Source organism: Acipenser ruthenus, chromosome 11 (assembly GCF_902713425.1).
Source record: "Acipenser ruthenus chromosome 11, fAciRut3.2 maternal haplotype, whole genome shotgun sequence".
Taxonomy (NCBI): domain Eukaryota; kingdom Metazoa; phylum Chordata; class Actinopteri; order Acipenseriformes; family Acipenseridae; genus Acipenser; species Acipenser ruthenus.
Genome location: NC_081199.1, coordinates 12,940,159 through 12,964,749, shown reverse-complemented (window position 1 = coordinate 12,964,749; position 24,591 = coordinate 12,940,159). Strand labels below are relative to the sequence as shown.

The window sequence follows — 24,591 nt, the reverse complement described above, 5'->3', positions numbered from 1 at the left end:
GACCCTCACAATTCGCTGTGTAAAAAAGTGCCTCCTATTTTCTGTTCTGAATGCTCCTTTATCTAATCTCCATTTGTGACCCTTGGTCCTTGTTTCTTTTTTTAGGTCGAAAAAGTCCCCTGGGTCGACATTGTCAATACCTTTTAGAATTTTGAATGCTTGAATCAGATCATGTAGTCTTTGTTCAAGACTGAATAGATTCAATTCTTTGAGCCTGTCTGCATATGACATGCCCTTTAAACCCGGGATAATTCTGGCCGCTCTTCTTTGCACTCTTTCTAGAGCAGCAATATCATTTTTGTAACAAGGTGATCAGAACGGAACACAATATTCTAGGTGAGGTCTTACTAATGCATTGTAAAGTTTTAACATTACTTCCCTTGATTTAAATTCAACACTTTTCACAATATATCTGAGCATCTTGTTGGCCGTTTTTATAGCTTCCCCACATTGTCTAGATGAAGACATTTCTGAATCAACATAAACTCCTAGGTCTTTTTCATAGATTTCTTCTCCAATTTTAGTATCGCCCATATGGTATTTATAATGCACATTTTTATTGCCTGCGTGCAGTATCTTACACTTTTCTCTATTAAATGTAATTTGCCATGTGTCTGCCCAGTTCTGAATGCTGTCTAGATCATTTTGAATGACCTTTGCTGCTGCAACAGTGTTTGCCACTCCTCCTAGTTTTGTGTCGCCTGCAAATTTAACAAGTTTGCTTACTATACCAGAATCTAAATCATTACTGTAGATTAGGAATAGCAGAGGACCTAATACTGATCCCTGTGGTACACCACTGGTTACCTCGCTCCATTTTGAGGTTTCTCCTCTAATCAGTACTTTCTGTTTTCTACATGTTAACCACTCCTTAATCCATGTGCATGCATTTCCTTGAATCCCTACTGCGTTCAGTTTGAGAATTAATCTTTTATGCGGGACTTTGTCAAAAGCTTTCTGGAAATCTAAATAAACCATGTCATATTCTTTGCAATTATCCATTGTCGATGTTGCATCCTCAAAAAAATCAAGCAGGTTAGACACGATCTCCCTTTTCTAAAACCATGCCGACTGTCTCCCAGGATACTGTTACCATATAGGTAATTTTCCTTTTTGGATCTTATTATAGTTTACATCTCATAGAACTTAAGTCAGGCTTATTTTCTGTAGTTACCTGGTTCGGTTTTGTTTCCCTTTTCGTGGATCGCTCTTACGTTTGCAATTCTCCAGTCTGTTGGTACAACCCCTGTGTCAAGAGACTTCATGATCTTGGTTAGCGGTTTGTAAATAACTTCTTTCATTTCTTTGAGTACTATTGGGAGGATCTCATCCGGCCCAGGGGATTTGTTTATTTTAATAGCTCCTAGTCCCTTTAACACTTCTGCCTCTGTTATGCTAAAGTTATTTAAAACTGGATAGGACTAGGTCGACATGTGGGGCATGTTGCCCGTATCCTCCTTTATAAAAACTTGTTTTGTTCGTCTATGATTTTGCCATTTGTTATACTATTGGAAACTTTTTGGAATTGGTTTTAGCCCCCTTAGCAATGCTCAATTCTATCTCTCTCTTGGCCTTTCTAACTTCCTTTTTGACTTGTGTTTGCAGTTCCAAGTACTCTTCTGTGTACTTTGTTCTTGTTCCTTTTTAAACGCTCTGTAAAGTGCCTTTTTCTCTGAATATTTATTTTTTTATTTATTTATTTTTAACTTATCTATTAAACCATTTTGGCCATTTTGTTTTAGATTTGTCTACTTTTGGGATGTACAGTCAACCCCATTTACAAAGTACCTGGGATATAACATACACACAGATATAAAGAACCAGTATCATGTAACCAAATAAAATCGCATTAAATCCTGTTTAAATCCTGTACTCTGATAGTGCATACTTCTTGTTATTACGCACGCTCAGCGATGGCACTGGATGTATATTATTGGAGAAATCTTAAAGGGACGAAAGCAGTCAGAATTATGTTGTCAAAGAGCTCAAGTTTAAAAAGTAGCAGTCGTCTAAGGCCCTGTCCACATCAGAGCAAAAAAAACAACAAATGAGTTCAAAACCAATTTACCTGAACCCCAGCCCAACAGTGTTAGAGCGTCCAGATTGCTGTAATGAAACTGAGTTAGTTTAAACCCACTGCTTTTTAAAAAGCACCGTGCACATTCATCAATTAGTACTGTACTAGGTTTTTGATTTTTGTGCTGATTTGGCGGGTATGTGCATGTATCTGGTTATTACATACCTTGGTTATAACATACTGTTTATACCGCCCCAAGGCAGTATGTTGTATTAGAGTTTCATTGTAATTGTTTTGCGCCTCTAGTACTACATTTAAAAAATAAATAAATAAATAATTCCATCCTTTTTCTATGGATTTTTTCTCTATTTTACTCCAATCTACTTCTGTTAGTCTCTGTTTCATACCTTCATAGTTTGCCTTTCTAAATTTGTAAACCTTAGTTTTAGTCATTACTTTTTGGGTTTTAAAAAGCACTTCAAATTAGACCATTTTGTGGTCTGAGTTTGCCAATGGTTCTCTGACCTCTGTTTTAGTTATTCTGGCTTCGTTATTTGAAAAGACTAAATCAAGGCATGTCTCCCCTCTAGTCGTTGCCTTGACAAATTGTGTTAGGAAGCAGTCAATTGTGATTTCCACCATTTCAATTTCGTTCATCGTGCTCCCCACCGGCTCTTCCCATTTTATATGGGAGAAGTTGAAATCCCCTATTAATATGGCTTCTCCTTTGCTGCACACATTTCTAATTTCTAGTGTGGAGTAGTGGTTAGGGCTCTGGACTCTTGACCGGAGGGTCGTGGTTTCAATCCCCAATGGGGGACACTGCTGCTGTACCCTTGAGCAAGGTACTTTACCTAGATTGCTCCAGTAAAAACCCAACTGTATAAATGGGTAATTGTATGTAAAAAATAATGTGATATCTGTATAATGTGAAATACTGTGATAACTTGTAACAATTGTAAGTCGCCCTGGATAAGAGCGTCTGCTAAGAAATAAATAATAATAACTGTGTAACAGATTATTTAGCTCGGTGTCTGAATTTGGCGGTCTATAGCATACCCCTGTTATTATGCCCTTTGAATTTTTGTCCATTTATTCTGACCCATATTGATTCTGCATTGTTTTTTTTCTTCCAGATTTAACATCTGGGCTTCAAGTCTATTTTTGATGTCTTTCCTATACAGTTTATACCCACTAATATATTCGTCTCAATCACTCTCAGACAAGTTTCTGTAACACCTATTACATCGTAGTTACTTGTTAGTGCAGTGGCTTCAAGTTCTAACATTTTGTTTGAGACCTTCTAGCATTAAATACATTTAATGGCTATCTCACCTGAGTTGTTGCCCTTGTTTTGATGTTGTCTCCCTTCTATTTTTTTTGTTTATTTCTCCCCTCTTCCTTTCTAGTTTTAAATGCTTCTGATTGGTTCCTTTTTTATTTAAGTGCAGCCCGTCCTGCCTATATAGATAGTACTTCAGTGTTCGCGCTGAAATAAATGCCCCCCTTAAATAAAAAATGTCCCGCTGAATTTCTCTTAATGCGCCTGTGTGTCCCCCTTCTCAGACCAGACGCAATACCAACATGCAGTAAATTAATGCATGTTGTATTACCATGACATGTCTGACGACAGGCTAATCTTTTTTACTTGTTTGTTTACACTTGCGTTTTCATAATTAAACTCCCGTGCCATATTCTCCAGTCCAGTAGAATGCGCTCACACCCTCCCTGGTTACAGTGAGTTTCACAGTAAAGCCTGGATGACATCACCAGGCTTGTTAACAATATGGCCCGACGCAAATATAACCTCGTATCCCTATTAAGCCCGACCATTACTTATGGAAGAATAAGTAATCAGCTTCAGCAGTGACTCTTGAAGTGTAGGCTATTATAGTTGTGCTTAAAAAATACTGTGAAATTCATCCTCTATAAACGTATCTATTTGCTAGACAAAATATCTGTCTGATGTTTGTAGATATGGAGTGACCTAGCAAGTGAATGGGAGAAATGTGTACTTCTGCGTACTGCAGTACTGTTTATAGACAAAGTGCAGTAGATTTGTGAAACGAAAACCGCATCATTGATTAAAGCAAAACAACAAGTAGCCTACGGTAATGTTATAACATATGTGAATTTTGTCATTTCTATGACAAAAAATGCTAAAATTCAGGGCCAGAATAATTCAGTATGTGTTAAGCACCAGCTGTCTCTTGGCCATTTCGCCAGTAGACCTAGAACGGCTTGATAAAGATATTTAGGGTATGTGATTTTATACACCACTGTATATAATACATCTTGCATTGAAAAAACACCACTGGAATCGGAATAAAGGAAGTTATTATGTAATACAATGCATGTGCAGTCACAGTTTTGGTAAGTAGCATTTTCAAAAACATTGCAGTATTAAAATATGTTAAAATATAGCAAATCCACATTTTTTAGTGTTCTGTGTAACACGGGCCATCGTTTAACCTTGAAAAAAAATTAAATACAGAGTACCTGAAACAGATGTACGCGTTTATCATATCAACAACATCAATGTGTTGTAAAAATAAAGTAAAAATTGTTTTGAAAACTGTCCAAAATACTTACATGGGGACTAAATGAAAAATGTCAAGAAAAAAAAAATGCCATTTTTAATATGGAAATTGTCAAAATAAAGGGGCAGCTGGCAGGTAAGAATTTACCAGTCAGGACAATGGCATTTAAATAGTACTATTAAACTGTATCTGTTGGTAGTGTGGTTTCTTTTGCAGCGGTTAGTTTTGTCATGTAATCAACGTTTAATCGCGAACACCAGACTGCTGTGCTGTGACAGAGCGTTCAATGCACACAACTAATTTACATATTAAATATGTACGTTTTAAATAAGCCCTGTTGTTTAAATGTCATATAAACAGTGGGGCGGTTACTGCATTTTGTCTTTGGGATAAAAAAAATAAATTACATATTTTAAAAAACTAAAAGCCTTGTATTTAACTCATTTTATTTCCTGTGTGCATTCGTGCCTGCAAATCGATATTTATTTTTTGCAATAACCAGATTAAAGTTTATTGTAACTTAAGTACTATTAGTTCATTTCAAAATACAATATGTATGACCAATCAGAAACCGAAGTATTGCCATGCGGTCTAATATGACAAGCCGTTGCGTCTGGTGTGAGTTTTTAAGCTTTCAAGCCAGTGAAAAAATATGGATTGTTGGCTCAATACTAGTACATTACTAGCAAAGGGCGATCAAGACGAAATACCGTCAGAGATTAAAAACGCCAAAAATGTCTTGCGACTGAAGCTCTCTCCAATTTCCCTGCCATCATCAGTGATTTGTGTGGTAAAAAGCACGGCCGTCCATCACACCCATACTAGGTAAGCGTTTTATTATTCTTTTTTAATTAGCATCAGTACTGTACGTTTTAGTCACCAAGAATTTAAAAATGCCAATAATATGTTTTGGTAATGAGGTCAGCTGTAGAGATGCGTGGATAGTGAACTTTTCTTTGCCTTTTCTGTAATTTTATTATCAATAAAAATACATGATTGACATTTGCTATCATGGAATAGTCCTATGTCATTTCTGAGTGATTGAAGCTAGCAGGGAGGCTTTGTTGATTTTAATTAATATTTACAATAAAATGATGTTGTTTCCAACAACTAGAAACCTGTTTGAGGGACTATTTTTAGCCAAAAGTGAATATTTTATATATATATATATATATATATATATATATATATATATATATATATATATATATATATATATATATATATATATATATATATAAAATATTTTTATAATACTGCAACTTTTATAATTGCATCCATCACACACTCCAAGGCTTGTGCGTTTTGTTGTATCATGTTATTGTACAGACTTTTTTTCTGTTTTCATTTTATGACTCTCTCAGATGGGGGTATGCGGTGAACTACATTTTTTGGAAAGAGGTATGCAGCTTAAAAACATTGACAATCCCTGTTCTAAAGTGATTTGGTACAGTGAATATCCTCTACTCAGTTATACACCAGCATCACTGTGACACATTAACCAATATTTTCCCCAAAAGTGACAGTGAGTAGTGTGGAGACACCTTGGTTGTATCTGCAGCTTTACAGTTTTATTTTTGTTCTTCAGAAACAAAAGGTCAGTAAACTCTATTGGCATATTTAAAACAAACAAAAATAAGAAATGGTGGCTGGTTTTGAATCAAACATGTTGACCCCCTCACTGAAGAAAATGTTCCCCTAAAATTGAGAAGGGGCCACAATGACCCTCAGTCTGTAAGTCCTGGAGCAAACACTGGTCCTGTGTTCAAGGAAGGTGAAGCCTTCCTGTGTGCACCACGATTTCAGCCATGCATTTAGATGATTTATTTCCAGCTGTCCGTATGGTCCTTTGCAAGGTGCCGGCAGTATCCCAGAAAATACCACAGTTTTGGTCTTGTCTTTTAATTACTTTCCTAGCTCTCTGAATTTGTTGTGTTTCTCAGTATGGAGTCCCCAACAATCATGACCTCCCTTTTTTTGCTGCCTGGCCAGCTTTTTTTTTGATTCCAGCTAAGTCCAAAGACAACGCGTGTCTGCCCTCCACATTAGTAAATATAGTTGGTGAACTGGATGTCATGAGCCAGCTCAATCGCCCAAAACAGCACAACAAACATCCAACAAGTTGTTGATGCCCTCTCAGAACTGACCAAATAACATTGCAGATGAAAGTATTGACTGTTTTATTTGTTTGCATCATTAATATTTAACACAACAGCAAATCCAACACAACTTAAAAGAAAGGACAAAATCTCTGACAGCACGAGCCTCCTCAGATCGCTGCTGTCCAATTGAAACTGGCGGCTGAGGTAACCTTCACAGTTGCCAAGTCCGCTTTTAATTTGTTGAATAATAAATACCCTTATATTTATTACAGTCTGAAACCAACTACAAAGCATTACTTAGGGTGAATGTTAGTCTGGTAACTGTATAGGCTACATGTGCTCTAAACTACTATGAATATTATATATTTTTTAAGCATCACAATAATATTCTACTCGCAGTTCATCGTTCGATTTTATTGTAGCATCAAGTCTGTTCTGCACACAACTTGCTATCCTATTGCTGTCTTCAGAAATTAGAAAAAAATTCAAACACGGCTATTTTGAGACGTATTTACTGCATTTTGGTTGCACGTTACACAACTCTGGGAAAATGAGTGTCTCAGTGTTCTTGTGTCATTAAAGCGTGCCTGACCAAACATGACATTCTGTGCTGGAAGAAATTCAAGCATGAGTATCGGTGTACATTACCGGCTAAAATAACACAAACTGCCGATAGCAGATTGTGTGTTTTTTTTTTTTTTATTATTTTCTTATATCGGTGGGGAGCCATAGTTACAAGACTGTGCTGTTTGTGTTCCGCCTTATAACGAGTAGCGTCATAAAGGGGCAGTATATATATATATATATATATATATATATTTTTTTCTTTTACGAAATCGGGGAAATGATTTTAAGCTGCTGTTATAACCTGGTTTTAGCATTCTCAGAGTTTGTTTGAGAAAAGCATTATTATTGACCTCAGTAAGTTTAGAGGTCAGAGTGCATGAAGATAATGAAGGCTGCTGTATTGTGTTCTGACAGTTCAAGAGAACTTTTCTTTGTTTTTACAGGCAGGTGTGAATAAAAATATCTAAATGTGTTCCACCTGAATGCTGTCTACACCCCTCATTCATTATGTGTAACATTTTCAACCAGCTGCGGTTTGAGACTGAGCCTCAATGAGTGGGCAAGGCTTTAGAACGAATCACAATGACTCATTCAGTTGCTCCAAAGCGCATTGGGAGTTATCACATGATGCAACCTTACATTTTTGGTGCACTCCTTAAAAAGAATCCTAAAATCCGAGTCCCTCATTGTTGCTTCTTAATTTGGTTATTGTTCTTACTTCCAGGGGGTTGATGGATCTAATGCTTCGTGGAAATGGAAGACAAAGAAGAGAACAAGGACATAAATGTGGCAAAAGATGCCTTTGATGGTATTGGGAAAGAAGATGTCGCTGAACGTCTTCTGGAGAAAGCTGAGCCAGGTATATTTGAGGTGGAAATATGCAAATGTGCAGATAGCACTTTTAACCTACAATGTTTCTGTACAATGTCAGTGTCGTGTACTTTATATGTATGGCCCTATGAAATTCACGGGAGAATTAGAATGACGTGACTAACCTGCAATTCAGTCCTAAACCTCCAGATGTCTGTGTAGCCACTCCAACTAAACTGAGTTGATTTGAAGCGAGTGACGGTGAGAGCTTCACGCACCAAAGCTGGGAGAGAGTTCCAGAGAGTCGGAGCCATGAAGCTAAAAGAGCGTCTCCGAGTGTGGTGCACTTTTGCTTGGGGATGACAAGCAAGCCAGAGTCGGAGGACCTCAGCTTGCGGGCAGGGACATAGCGGGTCAGCAGGTTGAGGAGATACTCTGGACCTGTGTGATGAAGAGCATTGTAAGTGAGCAGGAGAATTTTGAAAGTAATCCTAAACTTTACAGGTAGACCGTGCAGTTGGGCAAGTCGGAGGGTGATGTGTTCACGTTTTTTACATCTGGTAAGGATCCTGGCGGCGGCATTCTGAACTAGCGGCAGTCGATTTATGGTGCATGCCGGGAGACCACCATAGAGAGAGTTGCAGGAGTCGAGAGGAGACAAATGTATGACAAAGTATCTCTGCATCCGGGAGGGAAAGACTTTGGATCTACAGTGTTCTGTTTATCTGCTAATACGTGCTTTCTAGAAATGGGATGACCAATTCAAATGGCTTAAGGAACGTAATGGGATGATTGTTTAATTGCTCATTACGTGGTTTACTGTGGAGGCTATATCGACATCTTGTGGCGGGAGAACTAAATTACAGTTTAAAAAAGGCCTGAAAAAGGCCATATTTATGTCATTGATCCTGTGTTGTCTGTATCGCATCGTTATATGTTTCAGCATTTTTATGACTTTTTATGAATTTTAAATCCCACATCGTGGGTCATAAATACAAATACAAGCGCACACGCCAGGAGAAAAACATGACTTCAAAGGATGGCAGTGTATCCAGATCACACTCCCTCCTGCAACAATGCTGGTTTTCTGTTCCCACAATACGCCATTGATTTCAATCGGAGCACCCGCAGAGTTGCAGGAGGAACCATGATCTGGACACAATGTTTAGAAGAAAAAATCTCAAGTCAAAGTTGATGTATTGATTTTTATCTGCGATGTGGACAACATGGCTACAGCAAAGGTAAAGTAATGTGTTTCTTATATTCCTGATTCTGCTGTAGACTAATTCAAATATATATAAAAAAAAAACTGAAGTAAGGTAAACAGTAGTGATCAAACACAAGACTATTTTTCAGGCAGATTGGGCCTAAAAATGAGGCATATACTAAAAATGCACTTACATTTGAAGAGGTATACATTGATGATAACAGAATTTAGTTTTTTTATATATATTTTTTATATATCTCGGGTTTCTGTCACAGTTTATAAATTACTCGACCTTCGGTCTCATAATTTATGACGTCACAGAAACCCTCGATGAAATTATTTTCCTGTAACTCACTGAAGCCCATCTATTATATAGATATAGATATATATCTATCTATCTATATATAGATAGATAGATATTTATATTTTTTATATGTATATATATATATAATATACAGTACTGTGCAAAAGTTTTAGGCAGGTGTGAAAAAATGCTGTAAAGTAAGAATGCTTTCAAAAATAGACATGTTAATAGATTATATTTATCAATTAACTAAATGCAAAGTGAGTGAACAGAAGAAAAATCTAAATCAAATCCATATTTGGTGTGACCACCCTTTGCCTTCAAAACAGCATCAATTCTTCTAGGTACACTTGCACAAAGTCAGGGATTTTGTAGGCATATAGTCAGGTGTATGATTAAACAATTATACCAAACAGGTGCTAATGATCATCAATTCAATGTGTAGGTTGAAACACAATCATTAACTGAACCAGAAACAGCTGTGTAGGAGGAATAAAACTGGAATAAAACTCAGCTAACAAGGTGAGGTTGCTGAAGACAGTTTACTGTCAAAAGTCATACACCATGGCAAGACTGAGCACAGCAACAAGACACAAGGTAGTTATACTGCATCAGCAAGGTCTCTCCCAGGCAGAAATTTCAAGGCAGACAGGGGTTTCCAGATGTGCTGTCCAAGCTCTTTTGAAGAAGCACAAAGAAACGGGCAACGTTGAGGACCGTAGACGCAGTGGTCAGCCAAGGAAACTTACTGCAGCAGATGAAAGACACATCATGCTTACTTCCCTTCGCAATTGGAAGATGTCCAGCAGTGCCATCAGCTCAGAATTGGCAGAAAACAGTGGGACCCTGGTACACCCATCTACTGTCCGGAGAAGTCTGGTCAGAAGTGGCCTTCATGGAAGACTTGCGGCCAAAAAGCCATACCTCTGACGTGGAAACAAGGCCAAGCGACTCAACTATGCACGAAAACACAGGAACTGGGGTGCAGAAAAATGGCAGCAGGTGCTCTGGACTGATGAGTCAAAATTTGAAAAATTTGGCTGTAGCAGAAGGCAGTTTGTTCGCCGAAGGGCTGGAGAGCGGTACACGAATGAGTGTCTGCAGGCAACAGTGAAGCATGGTGGAGGTTCCTTGCAAGTTTGGGGCTGCATTTCTGCAAATGGAGTTGGGGATTTGGTCAGAATTAATGGTCTCCTCAATGCTGAGAAGTACAGGCAGATACTTATCCATCATGCAATACCATCAGGGAGGCATCTGATTGGCCCCAAATTTATTCTGCAGCATGACAACGACCCCAAACATACAGCAAAAGTCATTAAGAACTATCTTCAGTGTAAAGAAGAACAAGGAGTCCTGGAAGTGATGGTATGGCCCCCACAGAGCCCTGATCTCAACATCATCGAGTCTGTCTGGGATTACATGAAGAGAGAGAAGCAACTGAGGCTGCCTAAATCCACAGAAGAACTGTGGTTAGTTCTCCAAGTTGTTTGGGCCAACCTACCTGCCGAGTTCCTTCAAAAACTGTGTGCAAGTGTACCTAGAAGAATTGATGCTGTTTTGAAGGCAAAGGGTGGTCACACCAAATATTGATTTGATGTAGATTTTTCTTCTGTTCACTCACTTTGCATTTTGTTAATTGATAAATAAACTATTAACATGTCTATTTTTTAAAGCATTCTTACTTTACAGCATTTTTTCACACCTGCCTAAAACTTTTGCACAGTACTGTATGTATATATATATATATATATATATATATATATATATATATATATATACACACACTACTGGTCAAAAGTTTTAGAACACCTCCATTTTTCCAGTTTTTATTGAAATTTACGCAGTTTAATGTCTCGATGTACTCTGAAATTAAAGCATAGAACAAATAAACAATTGGAGATAAAAAAGAAATCATGGAATCGTTTTGTTTAACAAAATTTAATCTAAATTTTTGACTCCTCAAAGTAGCCACCTTTTGCAGATATAACAGCCGAACACACGCGTGGCATTCTTTCTACAATGGAAATCAAATATTGTTCTGAAAGTTCTTCCCAACACTGTTTCATAAGTTCCCACAAATGTGTTGCACTTGTAGGTTGCTTTGCTTTCACCCTTCTGTCCAGTTCATCCCAAACCAGCTCGATGGGGTTTAAGTCTGGAGACTGTGCTGGCCGTTCCATGATTTGAAGCCTACCGTCTTGTTCTTTTCGTCTAAGGTAGTTCTGACATAGCCTGGAGGTATGTTTTGGGTCATTATCTTGCTGTAGGATGAACCCCTGACCAACTAGGCATATACCAGAGGGTATTGCATGGCGCTGCAAAATGCTGTGGTAGCAGTTTTGGTTCAGGGTGCCACTCACTCTGTGCAAGTTGCCGACTCTGGATCCAGCAAAATAGCCCCAGACCATCACGCTTCCTCCTCCATGTTTGACAGTTGGTGTCGCACACCGAGGAACCATCCTTTCGCCTACTCTACAGCGTACAAAAACCGTGCGTGATGAACCGAAGATTTCAAATTTTGATTCATCGGTCCATAAGACCTTCTTCCAGTCTTCAGTAGTCCACTGGCGGTGCTTCATGGCCCAGGCAAGCCTCTTTTTCTTATTTTGCCATCTTAGCAATGGCTTTCTTACTGCCACTCGACCTGTCAAACCTGCAGCTCGAAGTCTTCTCTTCACTGTTGAAACTGAGACTTGCTTACTTCGACCAGTGTTAAGCTGTGCTTGAAGCTGTTGTCCTGTGAGCCGCCTATCACGCAAGCTGTTGATTCTCAGAAACTTGTCTTCTGATTCTATTGTGGCTTTGGGTCTGCCAGACCTCTTCCTGTCAGAGTTTCCTCCAGTTTCCAAGTGCCTTTTGATGGTGTAGGAAACTGTACTCACTGACACCTTGGCTTTCTTTGCAATTTCGCTAAAGAAAAGACCTACACTTTTAAGGGTTATAATGGTCTGTCTATCTTCCTTTGTTAATTGCCTTTTTCTCGCCATTATGAGAGCAATATACTACTTCCTGCAGTACAATACTGTCCAAATAATGCTTAAGAGGGTGTAGTAACACAGTCTGTTCCAACACTGCTTTTATACAGACAGGGTTTGTAAGTAATTAATAAAAGTTGGGACACCTGTAGGAATTGTTAGCATCAACTTTCAAGGCTTAATTTACTTCCATTGCTGCAGAACAGCTGTAAGTTGTTAACCCATTACTTGTTCCCTGAAAAAGGCCTTTTTGTATAACTCTGAAATGTACATTATTTTTCAGTTTTTGGTAACCTAAACTTTTTTTTTTAACCTCTGGCAGTTTACCGCTTACCTTTGTACCATTTCAGGTTATTCACTGGACTTGAACTGCTTAAATTTCAATAAAAACTGGAAAAATGGGGGTGTTCTAAAACTTTTGACCGGTAGTGTATATGTGTGTGTATATATATATATATATATATATATATATATATATATATATATATATATATATATATATATATATATATATATATATATATAATTGCAAAAAACTAAGTTAATGCAGCAGTTAGGGTTGAACTCATCACTACAAAAGCAAGGAAATGTGGTGTTAGGGTTTTTAACCCGAACTCGCCATTCCCTCTCCCACACAAGCAGGCAAAGGAACCAGACAACACAAACAACCACAGACTGCGGTCATCAGGTAAGACAGAACATGCAGCTCTTTCCAGATGACACAAGAGACGTCCATCACCATGGTCCACCGGTGCGGCCCGACTGGAAGGGACCAGAGGTAATCCAGGATGCTCACCACTGATCAGGACGGGGTCTAGCTCCGTGCCCTGACACTAAATGGAAAATCTCTTCAATTTAAAGGCATAGCACTGATGGGTCAACTGCTTGAATGACATGCAGATAATATTCTTTTTTCCCCTTTAATTGTGGCTGGAAGGTCTTTAAGCTTGCTTCTCCTACCCACTCGGGTGGTATCCTCCTCGGCACAGGCCTGTGATGTCAGATCATACACGCTGGAAGCAGGAATCGGTGTGCCATGTGCCAGGGGAGGTCGGTGGGTTGTTTGATGTGCTTCATATACCACTCCTAGAACTACGGTTACATGTGAGTAACCCTCATTTCTAGGGCTGTGGATAAGGTACACTATAGTATATAGACTCCTAGCAGTTCTCTGGGAGGAGGGGTAAAGGCACACCCCCTATTTAGGAAAGACAGACTGCAGAACCAAGGCTGCAAGGTGGATATGGTAATGGCAGGTACAGGTGTGTGCTGACTAACAGGTAGCAGCCCTGCAGATTTCTGGATAGGAATGTCCCTGGAAGCAGCCACTGAGGCAGCAGTATGTCTGGTGGAATGAACCTTCAGCCACGCAGCAGGCTTCCTGCCATGTAAGTTATTGGAATGCTTTGAAATGCTAGAAAATGGTAATAGTGCATTGAGACATGTCAATTACTTTCATACTTGCATTGAGATCAAAAGTGCATGCAAATGTAGTTCTATTTTTGTGAAGTTGATACGGTTCTGCAGCCTAAAGTGGGTGGGTGTGTTTGTGTTAAAGTGTACATGTATATTCATGGCTACGGTGGACCATGATGATGGATGTCTCTTGTGGCATCTTGAAATTAAAAACTTGGTTGTGTCTGACATGTGCTGTAAAGTTTCACGTTGTGTGATGTTACTGTATGAATGGCGGGCCACACGATACAGCCTGGGCAACAACATTCATCGTCAAGAAAAACATTCTTTTAAATCCTTTGCTTACTTCTAGCACTTTTATATTTTCCTATTACCAGATTGATTTGTACCTACAGTGCCTATAGTAAGTATTCACCCCCCTTGGACATTTTTACAATTTGTTGTGTTACAACCTGAAATCTTGATGCATTTAAATTTGATTTTTTTTTTCCTTTGATTTACACAACCTACTCAACACTTTGAAGAGGCAAGAGAATTTGTATTGTGAAACAGTTAATGAAAAATAAAAAATAAACCTGAAATGTCTTGGTTTGATAAGTATTCACCCCCTGAGTCAATACTTGATAGAACCACTTTTGGCCTAAATTACAGCTGTGAGTCTTTTGGGTTAAGTCTCTACCAGGTTTACATATCTGGATTGTGCAATATTCGCCCATTCTTCTTGGCAAAATTGTTCAAGCTCTGTCAAGTTGGATGGGGATCGTTGGTGGACAGCAATCTTCAAGTCTTGCCACAAATTCTCATTCGGATTCAAGTCTGGGCTTTGACTGGGCCACTCTAGGACATTCACTTTATTGTTTTTAAGCCACTCCAGTGTCGCTTTGGCTGTGTGCTTGGGGTCATTGTCCTTTTGCAGACTGAAACACGTTTTCCTCAAGGATTTGCCTGTATTTAGCTCCATCCATTTTGCCCTCTACCCTGATGAGCTTCCCAGTCCCTGCCGATGAAAAGCATCCCCATGATGATGCCACCACCATGCTTCACAGTAGGGATGGTGTTGTGCTGTGTTGGGTTTGCGCCAGACATAACGCTAGACATAATACATAGGGGTTCTGGTTTTAACTACTGCCGAATTCCAAGTTCAAGTTACCGGCATTTCTTTAGTAAAACCAATAAATGCAGAATTTCAACTTGTGTTTATCTTGAACTCCACTTTCCCAACATATTGAGAACAGTTCCACAGGTTAGAATCTTGAGAAGAAACATTTTAAACGTGAATTTTATTATGTAATATTCTGTTCTAACTGGGATAATACCAATTCAATAGCAGTTACAGTGGTTTGCAGAAGTATTCACCCCCCTGCAAAGTTTTCACATTTTGTTGGCACCTGAGCGTACTCCACGATGCTTTCAAATTAGACTTTACATGTAGAATCTACACAAACTACTCTGCATTGGCAAAGTAAAAAATGCAACCATGAAGACCAAGGAGCTTTCGAAACAAGTTATGGATGAAGTGGTAAAGAGTCACAGAGCAGGAGAAGGTACAAGAAAATTTGAAAAGCGCTGATTAAGAAGTGGAAGATACTAGCCAGATCAGGTCGCCCTCCCAAACTGAGCAGCTGGGCAAGCAGGAAACTGGGGGGAGAGGGAGAGGGGGGAATGGGAACCCACTTCCTCCAAGGGGACTGTGCACAGGGGGCTGCTTATTCAAGATGAAAAAAAGAGGGAGGGGAGGAGGGGGAGGTGAGAGGGTGGAGGGGGAACAGGAACCTGCCTCCCCAAGGGGACTGTGCACTGGGGGCTGCTTATTCAAGATGAAAAAAAAGCAGGCGACTGAATATTCCAGGAGGCTGTAAAGACAGACAGTTTATTGTCAAACAGTGGGGGGGGGGGGGATTTATTTGAATCGGTTTTTACCTGTTTCATGGGCCGATTTTAAATACCTGCCGAATTTTGTAAAAAAAAAAAATGCCGGAAGCCATAATTATAATTGTATAAGTATCTCCATTGATACAGTAGGTGAGCAGCACACAGCTCTGCATTAGAACTCCATTGATACAGTAGGTGAGCAGCACACAGCTCTGCATTAGAACTCCATTGATACAGTAGGGGAGCAGCACACAGCTCTGCATTAGAACTCCATTGATACAGTAGGTGAGCAGCACACAGCTCTGCATTATAATTTTCCTGTCAAGTGATTTATTTACGAGATAAAATGTGAGTGAATGGGATCAGATCTGTGGGTCAATTACAGCAGAATTGTTTGCTGAAATTACAATTCCAATGCTATTTGGTTCAATTAAAATGACACTTTCACTTATGCTGCAGTAATTACACTAAAAAGTAACATAAACCACATTAACATGTATATTGTAAATAAGCAAGTGATAAAGCACAGGTACAAATAGACACACTAGAGAACTTTTAAAAAACAAAACAAATGGGGTCACCAGAAGTGGATGAAACACCAGAATAACAATAGAATGACAAATACATGCGTAATTGAACTGTAATCAATCAATTATATGGTACAGTTACTATTGTAATTATCCAGGTGTGCCAAGGTTTAATTACAATTACAATTACAGTGTGTGACGGTCGGGTGATTTCAAAACAACAGTATCCTGGTCCCAGACACAAAACAATAACCTCACCAGGCCCGTGCACATATAGACAGAAAATAACAAGCAAATATGGAAGCTTCATGAAGCGAGTGGTGATCTGGGGCCGGTTGCACAAAAAAACATTTAACTTAAGTCTAAGGCTTAGTTTCAAGTCCAGTGAAATTGGTCTAACTTGAGACCTTGAAAGGGGGGGGGATGGCTGTGTGCAAAGTGAAGAAAATACATTTTAGCTTATAAAAATTGGCAATTGTATTAGAAGAAATTATTAATAAATTAAATAATACTGGGGAGGTTAGGGGTGTGTGGCAATGTGCCCTGCCCCTGTGTGCATTTGTGTGTTATATGTTGTATGTTACGTGTATTAATGTTGGTGTATAGATATGGCTGCACGGGATATAAATGGGTGTGTGCGGCACAAGTTATTTAAAATGTATAATTGTATTTAGGCACGGGATTGCACTTCACTTCACGTGCATTTAAAGTATTTAATATGTCAGCACAAGGTTGCGCATAATTAATTCACGTGCTGGGATTCAAGTGAATAATTAATTAGTAATTGAATCCCGGCACAACAGTATATATAGGTACACGTTTCACTCACTCTGGGTGGTGTGTTCAGTGAGTGGAGAACGGGTGTGGAGAGGAGGTAAAATAAACGATAATAAAAAGAATAATAATAATAATAATAATAATAATAATAATAATAATAATAATCATAATAATAACTGTTTAGACTCACCGTGTTTGTTTGTCTGTCCGTCCACTGTTTGTTTAGTGTTAATCCGTTTTGTTTGTCTATTTATTTTGGCCTCAAGTGCCGTGTCCTGTTTTCTGTTTAAACCTTTTATTTATAATAAACCGGGCATCAGCGCTTTCATTCATTATTTTCACTCGCAGTGCTGTGTGTTCATTTCTGGTCTGAGGTCACCACTAAAGCCAGCCTGTCACACGTGGTGTCAGAAACGGGACAACAGCGCCAGCAAAAGACGCAGGCCAGAAACGGTACTGCGGGTGATGTGAAAAGAACCACAGGACTGTTTTAAAAAAAAATATTTAAAAAAATGGGGAAAAAACAACCTGAAGAAGCAGCAACAGCAGAGCAAAGGGGGAAAGGAGGAAGCAGGGCTGTGGTGTTTTGCCTATGGCAAAACCTGTCACATCACCATGCACTGCTTCGTCCATGTGGCTCTTCGGGCAGTGTCCTGAAAGATGGGATGGGGGGAAGACACTGAGGAGTGGTTCCGCCGGAAGGTTAGGAAGCCAGGACCCGACTGGCTATCATTGCCGTTGTGCCCCCTCTGCGAGGGTAAGCATTACTTTGCCGTCTGTACCTTCCGCAGTTAAGAGGAGGAACTAGCGCCCAGACGGGGGGACCGCGAGCGTCCAGCGCCCAGACGGGGGGACCGCGAGCGTCTAGCGCCCAGACGGGGAGACCGCGAGCGTCTAGCGCCCAGACGGGGGGACCGCGAGCCTCCAGCGCCCAGACGGGGGGACTGCGGGAATCCAAAGCCCAAGAGGCAGCTGTTCCCATCTCCACCTGCAGAGTAAGAATGCCTGCTGTCCCCATCTCCACCAGCAGAGGGAAAATGCCTGCTGTCCCCATCTCCACCAGCAGAGGAAAAGTGCCTGCTGGTTGCACCTTCAGAGCCGCACCAGTCCCCTGCAAGAGAGGCAGAGCCGCACCCGTCCCCTGCAAGAGAGGAAGAGCCGCACCAGCCCCCTGCAAGAGGGGGAGACTACACACTGCTCCCACCTCTGTCGCCAGGAGACAACACGCTGCTCCCACTTCCGTCGCCAGGAGACTACACGCTGCTCCCACAGGAGCTGCCTCTGCCTCCACCAGGAGCAGGAGCTGCCTCTACCACCTCAACCGCTTCCACCACCAGGAGGAGAGCAGCAAGAGCTGCCTCTGCTTCCACCACCTTCACCGGCAAGAGCAGAGCAGCAGGAGCTGTCTCTGCCTCCACCACCTCCACCAGGAGCAGAGCGGCAGGAGCTGCCTCTGCCTCCTCCACCAGCAGAGGGTGAATACCTGCTGGTTCCGTCTCCACCGCCATGGGAGGACTTCTTGCCCCTCCCACCTCCACCAGCAGAGGGTGAATACCTGCTGGTTCCGCCTTCGCCGCTGTGGGAAGATTGCTTGCCGCTCCCACTTCCACCACCAGAGGAGCTGCAGCTGAGTTTCGCACCGCCCAAGGATGCCTGCCTCGCACCGCCCAAGGATGCCTGACTCACACCGCCCAAGGATGCTTGCCTCGCACCGCCCAAGGATGCCTGCCTCGCACCGCCCAAGGATGCCTGCCTCGCATCGCCTGGGGTTGCCTGGTGCTCCGCATCGCCTGGGGCTGCCTGTTGCTCCGCATCGCAGCAGGAAGTAATGTGGCTAGAACCCCACCAAGGGGAGCTGCCGGCCACAAAGAAGGGGGAGGAGGTCTGGAGACCACCAACCCCAGCAGCAGTTTCGCTGCCGGAGATCGTGGGGGAGGTCAGGAGACCTGCTCCCACTGCAGCACTTTTGCTGCAGGAGGTACTGTGGCCGGAGCCCCACAGAAGGGAGCTGCCGGCTACGAAGAAGGGGGGAGGTCAGGAGACCACCCCCCAAGCAGCCTTTCCGCTGCCAGGACTGCGAGACTTTTGGGATTTTAAGGGGGGAAGTGGCTGTTGAGGCCATGTGTGCTGCGCACAAGGGGGGGTCCGCCCCTGTGTGCATTTGTGTGTTATATGTTGTATGTTACGTGTGTTAATGTTGGTGTATAGATATGGCTGCACGGGATATAAATGGGTGTGTGCAGCACGAGTTAGTTAAAATGTATAATTGTATTTAGGCACGGGATTGCACTTCACTTCACATGCATTTAAAGTATTTAATATGTGAGCACGAGGTTGCACATAATTAATTCACGTGCTGGGATTCAAGTGAATAATTAATTAGTAATTGAATCCCAGCACAACAGTATATATAGATGCACGTTTCACTCACTCGGGGTTGTGTGTTTGGTGAGTGGAGAACGGGTGTGGAGAGGAGGTAAAATAAACGATAATAAAAAGAATAATAATAATAATAACTGTTTAGACTCACCGTGTTTGTTTGTCTGTCCGTCCACTGTTTGTTTAGTGTTAATCCGTTTTGTTTGTCTATTTATTTTGGCCTCAAGTGCCGTTTCCTGTTTTCTGTTTAAACCTTTTATTTATAATAAACCGCGCAACAGTGCTTTCATTCATTATTTTCACTCGCAGTGCTGTGTGTTCATTTCTTTTCTGAGGTCACCACTAAAGCCAGCCTGTCACAGGGTGTCATTGCAAAATTCAGACAAAAATAAAGCCTGGCAAGAAGAAATGACTGAATGGGTGAATGCCATCAACCCAGCCGTAAATCGTACTGGAAATGACATTTAAAAAAAATGAAAAATCTGCTGGCTGAGGCTAAAAAAAATATACAAAAAAGAAACCAGAAACTGGAGGCGGCCCTTTTGAAAAACTTTCCCAGTTGTCTTCTTTAATACTTGATATTTATGGGATTTATTATGACAGTGATAGTACAGCAGGTACATTAAAAATAAGTTAGTTAGTGCATATATTTTCAAATATTGTTTAATACAAAATGTATTCAATCGGTAGTATTCTTATAGTCAAAGTTCCACTGTTCTGGTGGAGGTCTTGTGAGGGGGAAAAAATAATAAAAAATCTGGTAATCCACTCAATTTTAAGAATATTAACATTGTTTAGGTAAATACATACAGTAAATACATTAAAAAAAAAAAAAAAAAATATGGAACCGTGCAGTGAAATCGTATATACGATCATGTCTAACTAACCTGCTTGATTTTTTTTTTTTTTTGGAGGTTGCAACATCGACAATGGATAATTACAAAACATATGACATGGTTTATTTAGATTTCCAGAAAGCTTTTGACAAAGTCCCACATAAGTCCCACATTAATTCTCAAACTGAACACAGTAGGGATTCAAGGAAATGCATGCATATGGATTAGGGAGTGGTTAACATGTAGAAAACAGAAAGTACTGATTAGAGGAGAAACCTCAAAATGGAGCGAGGTAACCAGTGGTGTACCACAGGGATCAGTATTAGGTCCTCTGCTATTCCTAATCTACATTAATGATTTAGATTCTGGTATAGTAAGCAAGCTTGTTAAATTTGCAGACCACACAAAAATTGGAGGAGTGGCAAACACTGTTGCAGCAGTGAACTGAATCTATTCAGTATTGAACAAAGAAGACTACGTGGCGACCTGATTCAAGTATTCAAAATCCATGAAGGTGTTGACAATATTGACCCAAGGGACTTTTTTGACCTGAAAAAAGTAACAAGGACCAGGGGTCACAAATGGAGGTTAGATAAAGGGGCATTCACAACAGAAAATAGGAGGCACTTTTTACACAGAGAATTGTGAGGGTCTGGAACTAACTCCCCAGTAATGTTGTTGAAGACACCCTGGGATCCTTCAAGAAGCTGCTTGATGAGATTCTGGGATCAATAAACGGGCAAGATGGACTGAATGGCCTCCTCTCGTTTGTTCTTTCTTTTGTTCTTATACATCGTTGTGGCATCCTTAAAACCGCTTTGTGAAGCTGTGTATTTACCAACTTTGTGTAAAGCCGATCAAACACCTCTGTTATTGCAATGATCTATACGTCAACGTGAGTACAGTGCTTGAGAATATTGTATTCTTAAATCAGATATTTTGTTTTATCATGATTTTGTGTAACAGCAATGTGTGTGTGGCTGTTATGAGTACAGACAAGTCGGGAATGAAGTTCATTAAAAAAAAAAAAAAAAAAAAAAAGTAACTTGGATAACTTTCACAGCTCAGTTTTTTACTGAAATGTTTAGTCTGTTTCTATTTTGCGAAAAACTGCATGCACTTTTTTTACGTTTCTGCTGGGCAATTAAACTGGCAAAAAAAACATTGAGATTAGTTTAATGGTTAAAACGAAGTCGTTCTACATGTATCACCGTTTGACTTGTTTACAGTAGTGTATGTCTCTTGGACAAGGGTGGTTGTTTGTGCAGAAAACATTCATGAAGAGGGTTAAATGAATCTGATACTACCATTGAGGCTTTCTAATCCGGCTGGCTGATGATTTGTGAATCCCTGTGAAGTCTCCAACAACATTTTAATTGGACAATCATGCTTGGACCATGGAGGTTAAGAAATCATTTGTAATCAATTCCAGCTTTCTGAAACTACGTTGGATTGTTAGGGAACTTGCAAATAAATGACCTAGCTGCTTGGATACTGTTAGTTGGATGGGAAAATGTTTATTTTCATGTAAAGAATTATATTATGTGAAGACTGGAACTAAGTTTTAGGTTATGAATAATCAGTATAATGATTATAATTAACAGTAGAAGATGCTGAACTGGAAAATGCTGCCAATCTCTCTGCTGGGTAGATTTTCTGTGGAAGGTTCCCAGCCCAGAATAAAGAAAAGGAGACTCTCACTCTCTAAACTAGGAGGGCTATCCTTGTCTGTTGTAGAGGAATATTATTTTCTATATTGGGTGCAATACTGGATTTTCAAACATGTTAATGCCGGATGTACCCACATGAAACCATTTGGAAAACAATCTGACTATTCACTCCTAACTGCTCCCCAAAAAAATGTTTAAGCATTTCAAATAAAAAAAAAAAAAATCTGCTATTTTAAATACACTAAATTTGTGGTGTAATGTTTAGGATTAGACAGTGATTATTTAAAACTGGAGGATATTCCATCCACAAAATAGAAAAAGCTTGGTATGAATCCTACAGGACATCTCTCAGAATGACACACTGTCCCTTGACAGCACAGTCAGTCACAGTACAATATAGCAAAGGAACTCTTTCAGTTCTTTCAAATAAGGCAAGTCCTCAAAATGACCACCATATAGCCTACATACTAATAGCATACATCCAATTGAATAAATGTGATTGCTGCATGCTAACCGTAAAAAAAAAAGAGCATGAAACTGCAGGGTGCAAATAAAAACAAAAGCATAGAAAACGTGTGCCCTTTTTACACACAATATAGTATCCCAAAGCTCTACAATAAAACATATAGAGACCATACAGACATCACAGATCACAGCAATAAAAACAAGCAATACAATGCATACAATTAAAAAAGAAAGAAATCCATTAATCAGACAAAATAGCAGGTCACAAATAAAAAATGAACACAACAAAATGAATGTATTATTTGTGAGCCATAGCGCCCCCTTCAGGCCAGTGCCCTGTGCGGCCGCACTGCTCGCACCCCCCTCGGAACGGCCCTGCGTCCTCGTGGAAACGCAGTCTTTCAAAAACTGCAATGTTATTTACATTCTCTACGGGATTGTGTCTGTCCTAAAAGACTCTCTCCCTACGAAATGCCCTTTCATTAGAAAATTCAGCAAAAGCTATCCGTGATGCTACCGTGTTGGCTTCTATAGCAACAGATACTTTTTTCCCATTGAAGCCTGGTGAGGGGGAGGCTTAAAAAATGACTTGCATTTCAGACCAGGATCAAATTAAGACTTTTTGTGCAATGGGTCTTATTTATTTTGGTCTTAAATATTAAGTCTAAGTCCAATAAGTGGTCTTAAAAGCATTTAAGACATTTTGTGCAACCGGCCCCAGGACCCCATAATGGTGGCTCACTATGTTATGAGTTAATTAATCATAAGTCATCATATCACCCTGTTTCTTTTTACTTTCATTCACTTAACAAACTGCAATTTCAAACAATACATTTCTCTAAATAACCAAACGCAAAAACATGCTAACTCTGAAGAGTTCCTAAATAAACAAAAAACACACTAAATAAGAGGTTGCAGCATCATCCAGGTGAAACTCAACAAATAACAGCGTCACTTCTCTGCAAAGGTCGTCTTGTTCCACAAGTGCAACTCCTCTTTCAAGTTGTTTGTTTTTTGTTCAGACTCCAGACAGGTAACTTTTCTGTTTGTTCTTGGTTTAGACTTCAAACTACGGTGGTCTCCACTACACCTGGTGTTTTTAAAACAGGAGTACAGCATACGTATTTAACCCTCCAAGGCATAGGCAGCCGTTATGACTGCCTCAAGTGTAATTGCAATTAATTACCAACTGCACAATGGCAGTTGTAGTTCATCCCAGGTCTGGTTGGGATAGGTGATGAAATGATATACGCAGAATAAAATAGAACAGATAAGAATCAAACCATTTGAAATGGTAACAGTATGTCAATATAAATGGCACATCTTAATCTCTTTTGTCTTGTTTATATGAACAGACTCCCGTCGGCTGATCAGTTCACTCTCTGCTGAGACTGGGGGCATCACAGTGGGTCCAAGTATCCAAGCAAACAGCGTTAACAATGTCAATTATTACATCACCGCCAGTACAGGTAAATGCATGTCAACACTACACTGCTCATAATCATCATCCCCAGGACTGGCCAACAACTACAGGAAATACCACACGCCCTGCCTGTGAGAACTCAGATATTGTTTGAAAGTCTTATGCCTGCAACATAATGTGTAATTCATCCAGTGTAGACAGACCACGTGCAGCGACACCAGGAGGGGGGAGGGGGAGGAGGGGGGTTGGGGGGGGGATTTGAGGGGGGGTGGGGGGATGGGGATGTGGGAATGGGGGGTTGGGGGGGTTGAGAGGAACGGAGAGTTAGGGGGAGGGGGGAGGCTGTAGAGACAGACAGTTTATTGTCAAACTGTGGGGAGAAAAAAAAAAAAAAGTTGCAGTAAAATGTTTGTTCACTCTTTCCTTCCAGCAAGAGACAAGAGAAAGAAAAGTGATCATGACGACGAACCAGGTGAGGGGGAGGGGAGGGATTTAATTGAACCGGCTTTTACCTGTTTCATGGGCCTTCAAATAAGTACAGATAAATACCTACCGAATTTTGTAAAAAGTAAATGCCGGAAGCCCTAATTATAATTGTATAAGTATCTCCACTGATACACAGTAGGTGAGCAGCACACAGCTCTGCATTAAAACTCCATTGATACAGTAGGTGAGTAGCACACAGCTCTGCATTATAATTTTCC

At 40.3% G+C, this 24,591-nt stretch overlaps 1 protein-coding gene across 3 annotated transcripts in view; it reads left to right on the top strand.

Annotated features, from left to right (window-relative positions):
* The window catches only part of LOC131739421 (NACHT, LRR and PYD domains-containing protein 3-like), a 56,017-nt gene that overhangs the window by 2,517 nt on the left and 28,909 nt on the right, over positions 1 to 24,591 (top strand). For all 3 annotated transcript variants that reach the window (XM_059033382.1, XM_059033383.1, XM_059033384.1), the window contains exons 2-4: positions 7,951 to 8,085; positions 23,820 to 23,933; positions 24,318 to 24,359. In XM_059033382.1, coding sequence (XP_058889365.1) covers positions 7,980 to 8,085; positions 23,820 to 23,933; positions 24,318 to 24,359 — 262 coding nt within the window. In that variant the 5' untranslated portion in view covers positions 7,951 to 7,979. The remainder of the gene's footprint in view (positions 1 to 7,950; positions 8,086 to 23,819; positions 23,934 to 24,317; positions 24,360 to 24,591) is intronic.